This window comes from Dipodomys merriami, unplaced genomic scaffold (genome assembly GCF_024711535.1).
Source record: "Dipodomys merriami isolate MVZ:Mamm:240054 unplaced genomic scaffold, mDipMer1.0.p SCAF_5, whole genome shotgun sequence".
Classification (NCBI taxonomy): domain Eukaryota; kingdom Metazoa; phylum Chordata; class Mammalia; order Rodentia; family Heteromyidae; genus Dipodomys; species Dipodomys merriami.
This window is the reverse complement of record NW_027206068.1, coordinates 14,943,046-14,960,821: the sequence shown is the minus strand read 5'-3', so window position 1 is coordinate 14,960,821 and position 17,776 is coordinate 14,943,046. Positions and strand designations below refer to the sequence as shown.

The 17,776-nt window shown below is 40.9% G+C and overlaps 1 protein-coding gene across 6 annotated transcripts in view; it reads left to right on the top strand.

Annotated features, from left to right (window-relative positions):
- Abcb5 (ATP binding cassette subfamily B member 5) overlaps positions 1 to 16,164 on the top strand; it is a 79,594-nt gene extending 63,430 nt beyond the window's left edge. For all 6 annotated transcript variants that reach the window (XM_069996121.1, XM_069996119.1, XM_069996118.1 and 3 more), the window contains 7 exons: positions 18 to 118; positions 1,536 to 1,676; positions 3,844 to 4,000; positions 6,893 to 7,090; positions 9,054 to 9,260; positions 13,358 to 13,504; positions 15,144 to 16,164. In XM_069996121.1, the coding sequence (XP_069852222.1) occupies positions 18 to 118; positions 1,536 to 1,676; positions 3,844 to 4,000; positions 6,893 to 7,090; positions 9,054 to 9,260; positions 13,358 to 13,504; positions 15,144 to 15,341 (1,149 nt within the window). In that variant the 3' untranslated portion in view covers positions 15,342 to 16,164. The remainder of the gene's footprint in view (positions 1 to 17; positions 119 to 1,535; positions 1,677 to 3,843; positions 4,001 to 6,892; positions 7,091 to 9,053; positions 9,261 to 13,357; positions 13,505 to 15,143) is intronic.
- Positions 16,165 to 17,776: the final 1,612 nt, after the last annotated feature.

The following is a 17,776-nucleotide window of genomic DNA, read 5'->3' as shown; positions in this document are numbered from 1 at the left end:
TCATTCTCCTTTACAAGATAGCGACTGAAGCCGTGGAGCACATTCGGACTATTGTGTCGCTAACAAGGGAAAAGGCCTTTGAGCAGGTGTATGAAGAGACACTTCAAACCCAACACAGGTAAGGACAGATTCAAGCTGACTCTAAGGCTCCATTTTGTTCTGAAAGGCCATGCTCCAGTGGCTTAATTGGCAATCGCTATCCTCTGAAATGTTCCTGATAATGGCAGATCATAACTTCTTAAGAGACTTTACCAAGGAGAGACAAAGAACTAAGGACAGATCGGACTGGAACACACATCCTAGGCCTCCCATGTTATCATGTCTTTCACTATGTATACACAAAACGGTCTTATTTCCCTGAAAGACTGAAAAACTAGCATAGTCAAGAAAGGAAGTATGATTTCTCATCCCTTTATATGAAACCTGTACAACAATTTACATTTCAAAATAAGTACCTACACAATAAATGAGCTCATTTAGCTGGCACTTTTTATCATACTGATTCAGAGATTTTTTGCATTTCTGTATCAGAGACAGAGAGAGAGAGATGGCCTTGTGGTCTTTTGCTCTCCAGGTTATTCTGCTAATATAAAATTATGATAGAAAAGTAGACAATACAATATTGAATCGAAACTCCTTTTTTCTTTTTTTCTTTTTTTTTTGCCAGTCCTGGGGCTTGAACTCAGGGCCTGGTCACAGTCCCTGCGCTTCTTTTTTTTGCTCAAGGCTAGCTAGCACTATACCACTTGAGCCACAGTGCTATCTCTGATTTTTCTGTTTATGTGATTCAGAGGAATTGACCCCAGGGCTTCATTCATGCTAGGCAAGGACTCTACCACTAAGCCTCATTCCCAGCCCTTGAAACTTCTTTGTACAACTACATAAAGATAATTTTTTAAGTAATGAAGAAAATAAAATTATAGTCATGGTGGCTCATGACTATAATTTTAACTATTCCAAAGTCTAAGGTCAAGGTCTGAGGATTGAGATTCAAAGTCAGCTCAGGCAGCCCAAGAGACTCTTATTTCCAAATAACCAGCAGTGGACCAAGGTGGAGGTCTGGCTCAAGTGGTAGAGTTACAGAGCAAAGAAACTAAGAGATAGTACACAGACCAAGTTCAAGCCCTAGTACTCACACAAACACATACATATACACACACATACATATACACATATACTCACACTCACACTAGAGACAGACAAGGAAAAAAATTAAAGAAAATTAGAATATTTCTAAATACCTCTAAACCAAATCACTCTTACAGTAACTAGTCGTTTACAACCTTGCCCATTTATTTAACACTACAAGCAACTTAGTTACACTAAGCAATAGAAAACAATGTCACCATAACATCCATCTTCTCTGGAACAATTCTCAATCTTTTTTTTTTTTTAAAATCACTCTCTTTAATCCTTAGGAAAATATATATTCTCTAAATTATAATGTTTCAGATCTTCTACCTTCATTCCTCGAAGTTGATTAAGTTGACCTGACCTAACTCATGAGTCATCATTTGGTAAATTGTGCATTTCAGAAATAGCCTGAAGAAAGCCCAGATCATTGGAAGCTGCTATGCCTTCAGCCATGCCTTTGTGTATTTTGCCTATGCAGCTGGGTTTCGATTTGGAGTTTACTTAGTTCAAGCTGGGCGCATGACACCAGAGGGAATGTTCATGTAAGTTGTACAAATCAGAAATAATACCAGTGGGACCTGTGGGTGTTAGTCAGCAAGATGTCTACTTAACTCACGATTAGCATTTTTATCATGTACATAGGAAAGACATGCTGGAAACATTTGTCTATATCTGTACGTACATTTTGTTTCATTCTTAATTGACAACTGATTGTTGTGTATATTATAGGCTTGTAGATTACAATGAACTATGTTGATGTACAGAAAGTAATACAAAAAAGCCAAGCTAATTTTTTGTTATTACTTAGTGGTTATAATCCAGCCTTCACTACTCAGGAGGCTGAGATCTGAGGACTGTGGTTTGAAGCCAGACTAGGCAGGAAAGTCTGTAAGACTCTTTTTTTCTTTTAATTATAAAAATACTGTACAGAGGGGTTACAGTTACATAATGAATATATTTCCTATCAAGTGTTGTTACCTCCTCCTTTATTTTTTCCCTACCATCCCTTTCATTCCTACCTCCCCAACTCCTCCCCACCCCACCCCAACCCCCAAAGTTGTAAAGTTTGTTTTCAACATAGTGTCTTGTACATCTCATTGTTACAATGGATCAACCTATATCCTTATTTCAGTATTTTGTTATTTCCCTTCCCCTCCCAAATTAGAAAAATGTGTATACAAGATTCAGGACATCAGAATCAAATACAGTGAAAACAGGGGTCATTAATCTCTAATAAACTACTCAGAAAAAGCCAGAAGTGGCGCTGTGGCTCAAGTGGTATAGCACTACTCTTGAAGCACAAAGAGGCTCAGGGACAGTACCTAAGCCCTGAGTTCAAGCCCTAGGAAGAGGAAGCAGAAGCAGAAGAAGAGGAAGAGGAAAAGGAAAAGGAAGAAGAGGAGGAGGTGGTGGTGGTAAGGACCTAAACAAGGTACTGGTGGCTCATGCCTATAATCCTAGCTATTTAAGCTGAGATCTGAGGAGCGCCTTTGGAAGCCACTGTGGGCAGGAAAGACCATAAGACTACCAGCTGCAGCTCAAGTGGTAGGGTGCTTGTATTGAGAAAAAAGAAGAAGAAAGAAAAAAAAAAAAAAAGCAAGAGCATGAGGCCCTGAGTTCAAACACTAGTACTCACATATACCCACATTCATAGATACACACACAGGCACATGCACACATACCAAGAATCACCAGTTCACCAACCCAGTATTTCTGAATCTGACCTTATCTGAGATAAAAATTCAGCAGGTTGTCAGGAAACAGCATCAGCAGTTGTCTCCAGACATATTTTTTTGTAAAATGGAATCCTGTACTGACCATTTCAATAGCAGAATATATGGTTCTTGTTTTCCTTTTTTCTAGCCTCTAAAATAATGCAGTGTTGCCTGTGTGAACCTATAAAACATACCTATGGCATACAGCCTTGGGCTTCATGTAGACTAATTAGTCAGACTAATAAGAGGCAAATCTGGAATCCCAGATTCCCCTTAAATGAGCCACTTTTCCTTTGATTCTAATGTAATACAGGTAGATGCTCCCAATTTGAAATACCTTGAATTCCAAAAGTTGATTGCAGAACAATTACTCTTGGCTGAGCCTAGGCTGTTATTTTCATAATTAAACAGTCCAGTCATTTCCAGAAATGTGCCTCCAGTTTGGAGAATGAAAATTCCGGTTTTCAGGTATTTTTTTCTTCCTTTCTTTTCTTTTTCTCTTTCTTTCTTTTTCTCTTTCTTTCTTTCTTTCTTTCCTTCTTTCCTTCTTTCTTTCTTTCTTTCTTTCCTTCTTTCTTTCTTTCTTTCTTTCTCTCTTTGTTGTTGGTGGTGGTGGTAGTGGTGGTGGTCATGGGGCTAGAACTCTGGGCCTGGGTGCTCTTCAGCTCAAGGCTAGCACTCTACCACCTGAGCCACAATACCACTTCTGGCTTTCTGGTGGTTAATTGGAGATAAGAGGCTCACGTGCTTTCCTGCCCCAGCTGGTTTTGAACCCCAATCCTCAGATCTCAGCCTCTTGAGTAGTAGGATTACAGGTGTGAGCCACCAATGCCCAGCTTTTTTCTTCCTTTCTACATCCAGATATCCAATACCAGGCCCTTCAACATCACTGGCACTATGTCAGCCAAAAGTATACACTTGGGATCACTTTCTCCTTCACTTCAGAGCTGTACTGTTTTTAAATGCGCCTAAGATCCAAACTTTCTCTTAATAGAGTTTTCACTGCAATTGCCTATGGAGCCATGGCCATGGGAGAAACACTTGTTCTGGCTCCTGAGTATTCCAAAGCTAAATCCGGAGCTGCTCATCTATTTGCTTTGTTGGAAAAGAAACCAACGATAGACAGCTACAGTCAAAAAGGGAAAAAAACAGTAAGCAAAAATTTACTTTAAGTGTCCACTTACTAAAGGAAAATATTATTTGTTAGCCTTGCAAAAGAAAGCTCTCAATAATATAAGGAGCTGAAAGTTTGTAGGAAAGACTTTCATATTGCTAAGACATTTCACATTAAAACACATGCTTTGCTGAGTACACATGGCTCACAGCTATATTCCTAGCTACTCAGGAAGCTGAGAAGGAAACATCGCAGTTTGAAGTCTACCCAGACAGGAAAGTCTATGAAACTCTTATCTCCAATTAACCACCTAAAACTGAAAGTGAAGCTATGGTTCAAAATGGTAGAATGCTAGGCTTGAGCAAAAAAAAAAAAAACCCTCCGGGACAGTGCCCAGGCCCTGAGCTCAAGCCCCATGACCAAAAGAAAAAAAATTAGCATACTGAAATACATTTAGATAGCAGCAGTTTTAAGTTTTATTCTTAGATAATATTTTCATATGATACAAAGAAATAATGTGACTTCAAACTTTTTTGTGGACAATATATTTTCAGACAAAGAAAAAAAAGGAATGATATTTATTAAATTGACGCACAAATTTGTCACAAATTCTTAAAAAATACGAACATTTGGAAGTGGCGCTGTAGCTCAAGTGGTAGAGAGCTCGCCTTGAGCTGAAGAGCTGAGGGACAGCGCCCAGGCCCAGAGTTCAAGCCCCATGACCGACAACAACAACAACAACAAAAATACGAACATTTAATGAGAAAGAATGAAGAATTAAATAATGACAAAACGAGCCTCTAAACAATAGCCCATACATTAAGCATATATTTAATTTTTTAAACTTTCTTTTTTTCTTTTTCTTTTTGTCAGTCATGGGGCTTGAACTCTGGGCCTGGGCACTGTCCCTGAGCTCTTCAGTTCAAGACGAGCACTCTACCACTTGAGCCACAGCACCACTTTCAGTTTTCTGGTGGTTAATTGGAGGTAAGAGTCTCACAGACTTTCTTGCCGGGCTGGCTTTGAACTGTGATCCTCAGTTCTGCCTCCTGAGTAGCTAGAATTACAGGCATGAGCCACCTGCACCCTGCTTAATTTTTAAAACTTTCTAAGCCAGGCTCCAGTATCTCATGCCTGTAATCCTAGCTACTCAGGAGGCAGAACTGAGGATCACGGTTCAAAGTCAGTGTGGACAGATAAGTCCATGCAACTCTTATCTCCAATTAACCATGCAAAAAAAGAGAACTGGAACTGTGTCTCAAAGTGGTAGAGCACCAGCCTTGAGCAAAACAGCTCAGGCACAGCATCCAAGCCCTGAGTTCAAGCCCACACCCAGCAACAACAACACCACCAAAACCCTCTCTAGACATTTAAAATGTTAAAGTAGAAATCATCATTAAGTATATATTTAAAGTTTACCTTTAAACTATGCTATTTCTAGAATTTTGATAATAGGTTCATATGTATGTATAACAGTTTAAAATAATACATAATATAGCAGAGCTGTGTAACTATTGAAAGGAATGTCCATTGTTAAAAGCAAATGAAAATATCATAAAATTACCAAAGACACATCACTGTCAAAATAAGATTTCATATTTGTCTGTGGGAGAGTAAAGGATGCAGTATGGTTCTTTTGTTTTTGGAGTGTGTGGGGGTGGGGTGCCAGTTCTGGAGCTTGAACTCAGGACTTGGGCATTGTTCGTGAGCTTTTGTGCTCCAAGTTAGCACTGAGCTACAGCTCAGTGTTTCTGACTTTTGGTGGTTAATTTCCTGCCTGGGCTGGCTTTGAACCTCCGTCCTCAGATCTTAATCTCCTGAGTAGGTAGTATTATAGGCCTGAGCCTCCAGTGCCTAGCTTGCTACTGTTATTTCTTTCAAAAATTATGAGATGAATTTAGTATCTTAAAGATATGGCTTTTGGAAGTATATGATCATATGGTTCAGTGGTACAGCACTTGCCCACCACCTTAAAGCCCTAGGTTTGATCCTCAGCCACATACACACACACACACACACACGCAATTGGGGGCAAACAATAATTTTAAAAGTATCCCCCTAAAAAAATCTTATGAACCAAAAATATAAAGGGAAAGTTCATTTTCATGTAGTAGCAGTTCTGGAAAGGTGTTTTGTTTTGCTTTTTCTCTAATGTCCTTGGTTTTGATAGGAATCATCAATCACAAAGAAAATTAAGACACAGACAAAACACTAAGCTTTTTTTTTGGGGGGGGGGGTCCGGTCGTGGGGCCTGAACTCTGGGCCTGGGGCTGTCCCTCAGCTCCTCAGCTCAAGGCTAGCGCTCTACCACTTGAGCCACAGTGCCACTTCCGGCTTTTTTCTTTTTGTTTATGTGGTGCTGAGGAATCAAACCCAGGGCCTCATGCATGCAAGGCAAGCACTCTACCACTGAGCCACCTTCCCAGCCCCAACACTAAGCTTTTATGTAAGTCACTGCACAATAATCATCAGTGAAAAATAAAGATAAATCATAATTCAGGCCACAGTGTACATTAACTATAAAATAACATGTATGCATATAGTTTTATGGGGACCCAGGTGCTTCTGGATGAAGCATAAAGATCTGTAAAATGCAAACCAATTTAAAAAAGAAACAAACAAACAAAGATATACTCATTCGGAGCAGCTAGTCAAACATCCAATCTGCAGATGGGCAGAATAGGTCCAATCTGCATGGGCAAATGGGAGAGAATATTGCCTTCTGGGAGGCATAGTAAAGCCCAGTGAAGATGACAAGAAATATGACTATAAAACACTAACAAAAATTATGAAAATGCACACTGAATAGACAGCTCTACAGAGATGAATGTGGCAGTTAAGAGTAAAATGGGAATTTTTAGAAAATACTTATTATGAGTTACAAACTTCCTAAGTCACCCTGCTAAACACAATCACCTTCCTTTCATAGCACACCTGCGAAGGGAACTTAGAGTTCCGAGAAGTCTCTTTCTTCTACCCGTGTCGCCCAGATGTCCTCATCCTGCGTGGCTTGTCCCTCTGCATTGAGAAAGGGAAGACAGTAGCATTTGTTGGGAGCAGCGGCTGTGGGAAAAGCACCTCAGTGCAGCTTCTGCAGAGATTTTATGACCCCGTGAGAGGAATTGTGGTGAGATGGTATTTGATGTGCCCAGTCTCTGGTTAATGGTATCATTCTGAAACATTTGCTAGGACTTCAACATCCTTGGTGGTTTCAGAAGAGCAAATAATGCACAAATAAAAAAAGCAAAAACAAAATTCACCAGGCACTGGTGGCTCACGCCTATAATCCTAGCTACTCAGGTGGCTGAGATCAAAGGATATCAGTTCAAAGCCAGCCTGGGCAGAAAAGTCCTTGAGACTCTTATCTCCAATTACCCACAAAAAGCCAGATGTGGAGCTGTGGCTTACGCGATAGAGAGATAGCCTTGAGCACAAAAGCTCAGGGACTTTACCCAGGATCAGACAGAGTTCAAGCCCCAAGACCAGCAAAAAAATTTTTAAACTATAAAATAAATTTTAAAAACCCTCTATCCAAACTCTTAACCAGAAACACAAGTAGACCAATACAAAAATAATGAGCAGGATTTTGAAGCATAAGACCCTAAAAGCCACTGAATTATTGAGAATATGGCTGTAGGGAAGGTCCTCTCTACCCTTATCAGGGCTCTTTATTCTGTTCTGTTTTAAGACAGAGGAAAGATTTCCTCCTTTGCCTCAGTTCTGGCCTCAGCTGTAGTTGATGGCCAGCTGAGATCTGAGGATCTCCATTCAAAACCAGCTTGGATAAACAACTCCTGAAGATGAGAGTGTAAGGCCTTGAGTGGCCAAGGGGGGTAGGGAGTGACACTTTACACATGATTAAGAGTTTTTGTAATCAGTTGTATTAAATTGCACAACTTGATGTTCAAAACATGTAACCTGGGGCTGGGAAGGTGGCTCAGTGGTAGAGTGCTTGCCTTGCATGCATGAGGCCCTGGGTTCGATTCCTCAGCACCACATAAGCAAAAAGAAAAAAGCCGGAAGTGGCGCTGTGGCTCAAGTGGTAGAGCGCTAGCCTTGAGCTGAAGAGCTGAGGGACAGCGCCCAGGCCCAGAGTACAGGCTTCACAACCGGACCCAAAAAAAAAAACCAAATAATATTTCTCATCCTGCTTCCTTCCTATTGAAAAACAACCTGTAAGTCCCCCCAAAATAACAGATTATCACACTCATCCCCATTCTCCTATAAATTATTATTTGCAAGTCAGAATCATCCAATCATCCTGTGATCTAGGCAACATTCATCTATTTGCCTGGAGGTTAGCACATTCCCTCCTTGAAGTCCTCCAATAGCTAACAGAACCTGAACACATGCCCTCCACCCACATGAGACAGTCATGGCCTCAATTACTCTCTGACTGCTTTGTCTTCAAGGGACTTTATTTTTCTGAGCTTGTTTTTGAGTGCCTTTACTGCCTCCCTCTATCTGCTAGAATAGAAACTACAGAAATAGTGTCTTACCCTGTTCCATTGGTACCTATAGAATCCCCAATCCAACCAGCATGTTCAGCAAATAAAAGATGGACATTTTCATATGCCCATGTAGGGCTGGGAGTGTAACTCAGGGTAGAGTCCTCACGTAGCATGTACAAGACCCTGGGTTCTATCCTCAGTACCATAAAAAAATTTTTTTTGAGAAAAAAATTAAGTGAATCCCTACAACTCTGACACATTAGTATTTCCATATCAGTTTTCATCTAGTCTCCCACAGGCTTTAAAAAGGGTCTTGTTACACTTCTAGGACAGACTGATCTTTTCTATGTAGATTCAGGACAGAGCTCCAGAGTTTATTCCAGACTCTGGCAGCTCTCTGGAATATATTGCCATTTCTAGAAATGCCAGGCAAGTTCGGAGTCGGCATTTCAAATGAATTATGTGCTGTTTGCTCCTACACAGCGTGATTGATGAGCCTTTCTTGAGTAACACTTGCAATTTGAAATAGCTTGAATTCCTAACCTTCTTCTTATGATTTGTGTATGTTTGAAGGCAGTGAACAGTAACATGATACCATTGTCAGATCTTAACATACCATTCTCATCCTGCTCCTGGCAGCTATTTGACGGCGTAGATGTAAGAGAATTGAATGTTCAATGGCTCCGTTCCCAAATAGCCACGGTTTCTCAGGAACCCGTGCTCTTCAACTGCAGCATCGCCGAAAACATTGCCTACGGTGACAACAGCCGAGCTGTGCCTTTAGATGACATAAAAGAAGCTGCCAGTGCAGCAAATATTCACTCTTTCATTGAAGGTCTCCCTGAGGTAAGAAGACAGCTGGAATTTTGGAATTGTGACTCTGCCAAGTAAGCCTAAATGCTTACTTAGCCTATGAGGTTGTTTTGTGTATTTCTTGGAAAAAAATGATGATGATGATGATGATGATGATGATGATGTGGAGTGTGTGTGTGTGTGTGTGTGTGTGTGTGTGTGTGTGTGTGTGTGTGTGTGTGTGTGTGTGTACTGGTACACTGGTACCAGAGCTTGAACTCAGGGCCTGTGTGCCATCCCTTAGCTTTTTTTTTTGCTCAAGACTGGCACTCTATCACTTGAGCCACAACTCTACTTCTGGCTTTTTTGCCAGAAGAGATAAGATTCTCATGGAATTTCCTGCCTGGAATGGCTTGGAACTGTGATCCTCAGATCTTAGCCTCCTGAGCAGCTAGCATTACAAGTGTGAGCCACTGGCACCCAGTGGATACAATCTATTTATAGCCAGCATTTCACATAAACTTAATTGCAAAAAAATGAAATCTCCATTTGACTATCTTTTCCAATAAGGTGCATTGTTCGTTAGTTTGTGCCAGTACTGGGGCTTCAACTCAGGGCCTCACACTCTTTCTTGGCTTTTTTTTGTTTTTGTCCATTGTGGGGCCTGAACTCTGGGCCTGGACAGCATTCCAGCTCAAAACTAGCACCCTACCACTTGAGCCACAGCGCCACTTCCAGCTTTTTCTGCTTATGTGGTACTAAATAATCTAACCCAGGGCCTCATGCATGTAAGGCAAGCGCTCTACCACTGAGTCACCTTCCCAGTCCTTCTGCTTGCTCAAGGCTGGTACCCTACCACTTATGGCTTTTTGTTGGAGAATTAGAGATTAGAGTCAGATTTGTCTGCCTGGGTTGGCATCTAATCACAATCCTCAGATCTCAGCCTCCTCAGTAGCAGCTAGGATTACAGGCATGAGCCACTTGTGCCTGGCTTGCATTTGTATTTAGTACACTTGATTAACTTTCATGTCGAGACTCAGCTTCTCCCCATCGGCCCTCTGCCTGGTGCACACACCACCCTGAGCCTATTCTTGTCCACATCTACTGTACACAGTTGCCTTCCCGATCTTCCCCCTTATAACTCTTCTACCTCTAACAAGATCATTAAAAATGTAAAAGACGTTTAAAACTTATGCTGCTTCCAGGATATTTTTCTGCACTTAGAATAGCGAGAAGACTCCTTCACGGCTGTCGAGGCCTGTGCTCTAGCCCGCTGCCTCTCCAGCTCCGGCTTCCCCTGCACTACCTGCAGCAGCATGCTAATCTCTTTCTGCCTCTTGAACATGCCAACTAGTTCTCAACCTCAGCACATTTGCCTTGGCTGCTCTGCCTTGCCTCCTTTTCTCTGGATTTTTGCACAGCCAGATCCTTATCTTTCAAGCCTTTTTAAAGGGCACCTGTGCTGAGGTCTAACCTGGACACCCACCTTATCCCACACATCTTCCCCTATCCCCTGTCATGTTGTCCTGAGGATATGGTTACAGTCTGAAATTTTCCTGAGCGTTTATCTCCTTGTTTATTGTCTCCTCTCTCCACTAATGTGTAAGTTCCTAAATTTCTATGATGTGGCTGTTACAGGGATACAAAAATCTCAGAAGTTTATATATATATATATATATATATATATATATATATATGTGTGTGTGTGTGTATATATACGTGTGTGTGAACTGTACACCAGCCTTTAGCATAGCAATGCACAGATCGGAGTAATTATAACTTTAAGTGTTTATAACATCTGACATTTTTTGTTGTTGTTGGTTGTGGCACCTGAACTCTGGGCCTGGGCGCTGTCCCTCAGCTCTTCAGCTCAAAGCTAGCACTCTAGTGCTTGAGCCACATTGCCACTTCCGGCTTTTTCTACTTATGTGGTGCCTCGGAACTGAACCCAGGGGCTTGTGCATGTGAGGCAAGCGCTCTACCACTGAGCCACCTTCCCAGCCCCACACTGACTTTTTATAGCTACATACACAAACATGTAAAATAAAAATAAAAATACCTGCTCTAGAAATGAATGTTTATTTTGTGATTTTTTTTTGGTAATAATTTTCTAACACTTTTTAAAAGGAAATACAAATTGTGCACTGTTGGCCCATGCTTGTAATCTTAGCTATTTGGGAGGCTAAAATGAGAATTGTGTTTTGAAGCAGATTGGGAAGAAAAATCTGAGATATCTTATCTCCAATCTTATCTCCAACCAAAGCCAGACTGCAGATATAGCTCAGGTGGCAGAATGCCAGCAAGTTTGAAACCTCAAATTCGAATCCTGATACAGAAAGAAAGAAAAAGGAGGAAGGAAGGAAGGAAGGAAGGAGGGAGGGAGGGAGGGAGGGAGAGAGGGAGAGAGGGAGGGTGAGAGAGAGAGAGAGAGAGGAAAGGAGAGAGAGAGGAAGGAGGGAAGGAAGGAAGGAAGGAAGGAAGGAAGGAAGGAAGGAAGGAAGGAAGGAAGGAAGGAAGGAAGGGAGAGAAAGAGAGAAAGGGAGGAGAGAAGGAGGAAAGAAGGGAGGGAGGGAGGGAGGGAGGAAGGGAGGGAGGGAGGGAAGGAAAGAGTGAACAATCAATGTAATTAATCCAAGCCCTTTTCTTTGGGAGAGGCTACCATACTGACTTAACATTTACATCACTCCTCACCATGTCCTCAATGGTGACACATAGAAACAGGCTTTGAACCCAATTTGCCTCACTCTAGTAAGATCCTGTGGTACAAACACTACTCGACTGATACTGTATTTCTTATAAATACTGTGACCTTGTAATTGTCTTTCAATGGCAAGTTCTCTTTTAACCAAGCTATTCACTGTGTTGGTGATTTGTCAGATTGCTATCAGCACGATCCTTATAGTTTATTTTAGTTTAAGGATGGTAAAATGCTAACCATTTTATTTTTGTACTGCTTGACTTGTATTCTTAAATTTCTTCCCTTTCCTTCTTTTCACTGCACCTTTTCTCTAGTTTATGCAAAACTATACATTCCAAAGATTTATTGTGCTTTTCACAATAGACCTTGAGAACTAAAATGTTACTTCCTTAGAAATTAAAAACCATCAAGCAAAACCCAGTTCCTTAGTGTTTTTTATTTTAACTTTAATTTATCTTCAGATTATTGTTTCCAAAAAACCTGTAAGAAAATCCTGTGCCAAAATTAAAATTCATTTCTAAAGTAAAACAAAACCAAACCAGATGTCAGGGCTCACACCTGTAATCCTAACTATTCAGGAAGCTGAGAGTTTAGGTGTGAGCATTGTGGCACAGTCCAGTAATCACAGCTACTTACTCAGTAGATAGAGATCCAGAACACCTTAGGGGCAGAAAGTTAGCAAGACTTCATTTCAGTTAAAAGCCAGGCATGGTAATGTAAACCTAAGATCCCAGCTACATATGGTGCTGTAACTGTGCTCTGAGACCAGCACTGGACAAAAAAGCAGTCAATATATATGAAGCACAAACTCCATGTCAGTATTACATTTACTTTTTTTTTTTGTCAACCATGGGTCTTGAACTCTGGGCCTGGGCACTGTGTCCCTCAGCTCTTCAGCTCAAGGCAATTGCTTTACCACTTGAGCCACAGTGTTACTTCTGGTTTTCCAGTGTTTATATATGAGTCTCACCAACTTTCCTGCCCAGGCTGGCTTCAACCACGATCCTCAGATCTCAGCCTCCTGAGTAGCTAGGATTACAGGTGTGAGCCACTGGCACCTGGCTTTGAAAATACTTTGAATTATCTTAACCTGAACAAAGATGGTAAGATCACTTAATGGAAAAGGATGTGTGTTTACTGGAAACTTTTTCTTGCCTGTTATTTGTTTTTTCCTTGGGCTTATTTCATTTGAAAATAAAAAGTCCCTTATGGAAGGAAGCATAATGCAAAGACCTTTAGTGTGGGATCAGACTCAACATGCAAATGAAATGGAAATGTTTACTGCTCATTGCCATTTATTTGTAGCAAAGGCCAAGAATAGATTGCAGCCCTTGTTGGGACACAAATTTTTAAGAGTAGCAAAATCTGAAATATTTAAGTGGTTCTTATCTACAATTACCATGCTAATTTAAATAACCAGGCCTCGCTTTCTTAATTGCATGTTCCATAATAGAAATACAACACCCAAGTTGGACTGAAAGGAGCACAGCTTTCTGGCGGCCAGAAACAAAGACTGGCTATTGCAAGGGCTCTTCTCCGAAAGCCAAAAATTTTACTCTTGGATGAGGCCACTTCCGCCCTTGATAATGAGAATGAAAAGGTAACACCTCCTTCTTTCCTCTCCAGTGCAAAACCAAATAGCAGCAGGTGGATCATGGAAGACCAAGGTCAGTGTTGGGGTGTGGGGGAAGTCTGGGAAGAATTGTGGTTATAGGGTCACCAATGCCAATGAAAGCTTTGTGCTAAATGCCCATGGGTATAATCCCAGCTACTTTGGACGCTGAGATCTGAGGATGACAATTAGAAATCAGCCCAGGAAGGAAAATCCATGAGACTACGATCTCCAATTAACCAAAAAAGCCAGAAAGAGAGCTGTGGCTCAAGTAGCAGAGTGTTAAACTTGAGCAAAAAGCTTAGAGACAGGAACCAGGCCCTAAGTTTAAAACCCAGTTTAGGCACAAGAAAAGGAAAAGAAGGAAGGAAGGAAGGAAGGAATGCTTTGTCTTTCAGAACAGGTCATTTGGTGGCAAGAAGGGGAACAAGTTGGGCATCAAATTTTCTAGAAAGACTTTCTCACTTGTGTTTGTCTCATTATCAAAATAGGCTCAATTCTAGAAATGTTTCTCTAGTCAAGGAAAAAGTCTAAAATTTTTTCTCTATTTTATTATTATTTCAGTGATGCCAAACAAATTAATAAAGCAATTCTACACATACAGAGCCTAATCGGTACTGCAATATTCTCCCTTCTCAAGATTTAGTGTGCTTGGTGCAGGAATCAAGAAAGCCAAGGAATATATGACAATGTTCCTTCCAAGGACCCTTGGTTTTGTTGTTGTTGTTGTTATTGTTGTTGGGGGGGGGGGTCACAGGGCTTGAACACAAGACCTTGGCGCTGTCCCTGAGCTCTTTTTGCTCCATCACATTGAGCTATAGCTTCATGCCCAGTTTTGAGTTGGTTAAGTAGATATGAGAGTCTCACAGACTTTCTGCCCCAGCTGGCTTTGAATCAATCCTCAAATCTTAGCCTCCTGAGTACCTAGGATTACAGGCATGAGTCACCAACACCCAACTCCAAGGACTCTTTTTGATGACTTCTTTTGCTATGTCCTTCTCTAGTAGTCTCTTTGCTATAAGAGACACTCTTCAGTAAATGAACATTGGTTAAATAAATGATCATCATTAACAATTATCAAAGTCGTTATATGATCTTATCTCATTTCTCACACCAACTCTTTTTGATAGAATGTCCATTGTGTAGATCAGCACGTTAAGGTGTACAAAGACAATATTGTAACTGAGGGTGTCTGACATAAAAGCCACATTCATTGCTATTTGTGGGGTTTGAACTCAGGGCCTCAAACTCTTGCTGGTATTTTTGCTCAAGGCTGGCACTTTACCACTTGAGCCATACCCCACTTCTGGTTTTTGCTCATTAATTGGAGATAAGAATCTCAGATTTTTCTGCCCAGGCTGTTTTAGAACCACAATCTTCATCTGTCAGTTACGTACTTTTCATGTTTATTCATTGTCACAAGTGCTTCTCTAACTGAATGTCTTACCATATCTAGAATGACTTTTCTAGGTTTCTGTTGAGTAGAGTGAACATTTTTTTAGAGAGTAAGACAATTTCTCTGTGAATAAGCTGAGAATGTTATTAGATTACCCGAACTGACTTGATTTAGTCAGGCCTCTTCACATCTAACCCAGCCTGGACATCATGGGCTCCTTTTCTCTTCCAGGTGGTTCAGCAGGCTCTTGATAAAGCCAGGAAAGGGAGGACGTGCCTAGTGGTGGCTCACAGACTCTCTACCATACAGAATGCCGATCTCATCGTGGTTATGCACAATGGAAAGATAAAAGAACAGGGAACTCACCAGGAGCTACTAAGAAATCGTGATATGTATTTCAAATTAGTAAATGCACAGTCAGTGCGCTGACACTCTGAGTTCACACGGCTTTCGTGCAAAGACAGAGCACTTAGTAATTCTTTGGCCACTTTGATCTATTTTACTACACGTATCTATACTTAGAATCATGCTGCTCAAGGGCAGACATGTTCTGTCCACACAGATTCTTAAAAGGAAACAAAAACTTTGCTAGATTCACACAAGCGAGATAATGCCTGTATCCTTCATTTTATGTGTCCTAACGTATTTGGCTTGTAAATCAGTTTGATGCACAGCAAATGTGTTTCCCCATCAACTTCTGCTATAAAATTAGAAATATGTGCTCAGGGGGGTACATTACGCAGTGAAGTGAGCTGAAATGCTTTAGCAGAAAGCAAGATGTAGCTGGGCCTGTGGCATGGCAGAGAGGAGGGCTGGAATGTTCAATGTAGTACTCTGGAGCCGGTCAGCACACTGTGTGCTCACTCCACTCTAGATCCCAGACTGTGCACACAGTCTCTCGCTTCACATTTCTCAACAAATATCTGCATTTCCCAAAATTCCATTGTATACTTTCATGGGGGTGGGGGGCGGTGAGTATTACTATATACAATTTCTAGTAGAGTTAGGTAACTACATCCTTTTTCGCCACCAAGTGAAAATATCTCACGTGGTCGATCCTGAGGGCTCCATTACTCCAAGTTTGGGGGCCAGCAGAATAAAGCACAGGCCTCTCTGTATATGGACATGTATCACATTTACTTAAATAAGTTGTTCGTGGAAATGTATTGTTGGTGGAAATTATAAATGTCTTCCTTGTTTATTAATCAAATAAACTTGTGTAAACTTTTAGGCACTTTATTTTATGTACTAATATATGACTTAAGTTTTTATTTTCTTTCCTTCCTTCCTTCCTTCCTTCCATTTTTTCTTTCTTTCTTTTTTCATTCTTTCTTTCATTCTTTCGTTCTTTCTTTCTTTCTTCCTTTCTTCCTTTCTTTCTTTCTTTTTTGTGCCAGTAATGGGGCATAAACTCGGGGCCTGGTACTCTTGCTCAGCTCTGTAATGGCAGATATTAATATTGCTTTTCTTTAAAGAAGTGGCCTAGGGACTGGGAAGGTGGCTCAGTGGTAGAGCACTTGCCTTGCATGCCTGAGGCCCTGGGTTTGATTCCTCAGCACCACATAAGCAAAAAGAAAAAAGCCGGAAGTGGCACTGTGGCTCAAGTGGTAGAGCGCTAGCCTTGAGCTGAAGAGCTGAGGGACAGCGCCCAGGCCCAGAGTTCAGGCCACACAACTGGACCCAAAAAAAAAAAAAAAGTGGCACTATATGCTTCTTATAAGCTACTCAGGAGGTTGAAGTAGAAGGATCAAGAGTTTAAGAGTTCAAGTTCAGGCTGCTACATAGTGGGTTCAACATTAGCTGAGGCAACTTGACATGTTCCAAAAATATTCTTTTGAAAAGGCCGTGGAGCCAGGTGCTGGTGGCTCACACCTGTAATCCTAGCTACTCAGAAGGCTGAAATCTGAGGTTCAGAGTTAAAAGCCTGCCCAGGCAGGAAAGTACATGAGACTCTTACCTCCAACTAACCACCAGAAAACTGGAAGTTGAGCTGTGGCTTAAAGTGGTAGAGCATTAGCCTTCAGCAGAAAGAACTCAGGGACACTGCCCAGACCCTGAGTTCAAGCCCCACAACCAACCAACATACATACATGCATGCATGCATACATACATACATACATGCACACATACATACATACATACATGCATGCATGTATGCATACATACATACATATATAAAATGAAAAAGAAAAGAAAAGGGATGTGGATGTAACTGTGATTGAGCTTGCTGGGTTCAATCTCCAGTATCTCCAAAATAATAACACTGAAGGGCGGGGGGAGGATGGGAAGGGGAAACAAAGGAGGAGGCTACAATGCTTGATAAGAAATGTACTCATTATCTTGCCCATGTAATTGTAACCCCTCTGTACAGTATTTTCACAATAAAAAAATAAATAAAAATTTAAAAAAAAGAATAACACTGAAGCTTGAGGAAATTAAGCAACCTGTTAAACTTGAACTGAGATGCAATCCTTTGTCTTTGTAATTCTAAAGCCTAGAGCCTTGATAGAAGCACCAAAGACTTTATCCACAATGTATTGAGGCAAGATGGTTGGTGTCATTATGGATGACCCTGTCATCCATAGCTGAAGTCCATAGCTGAAGTAAATCAAACTTTTGCCATCCTTACATAGTGCAATGAAGTGAACTGGCCATGCTCTAAAATATTCATTATGTCCACATCCTTGGATCAAGGTTGAATTCAGATGAAGGGATAAAATCTATATGAGATGTGTTTTTTTTTAGTATTACATGTAGTAGTGATGTAGATTCAGACACATGCGTGAACAAAATTATGGAATTCTAGAAAAGAAAAATGCAGAGCAAGCAAGGTGCACTTCTTAAGTGAAAGCAAAATACTTATG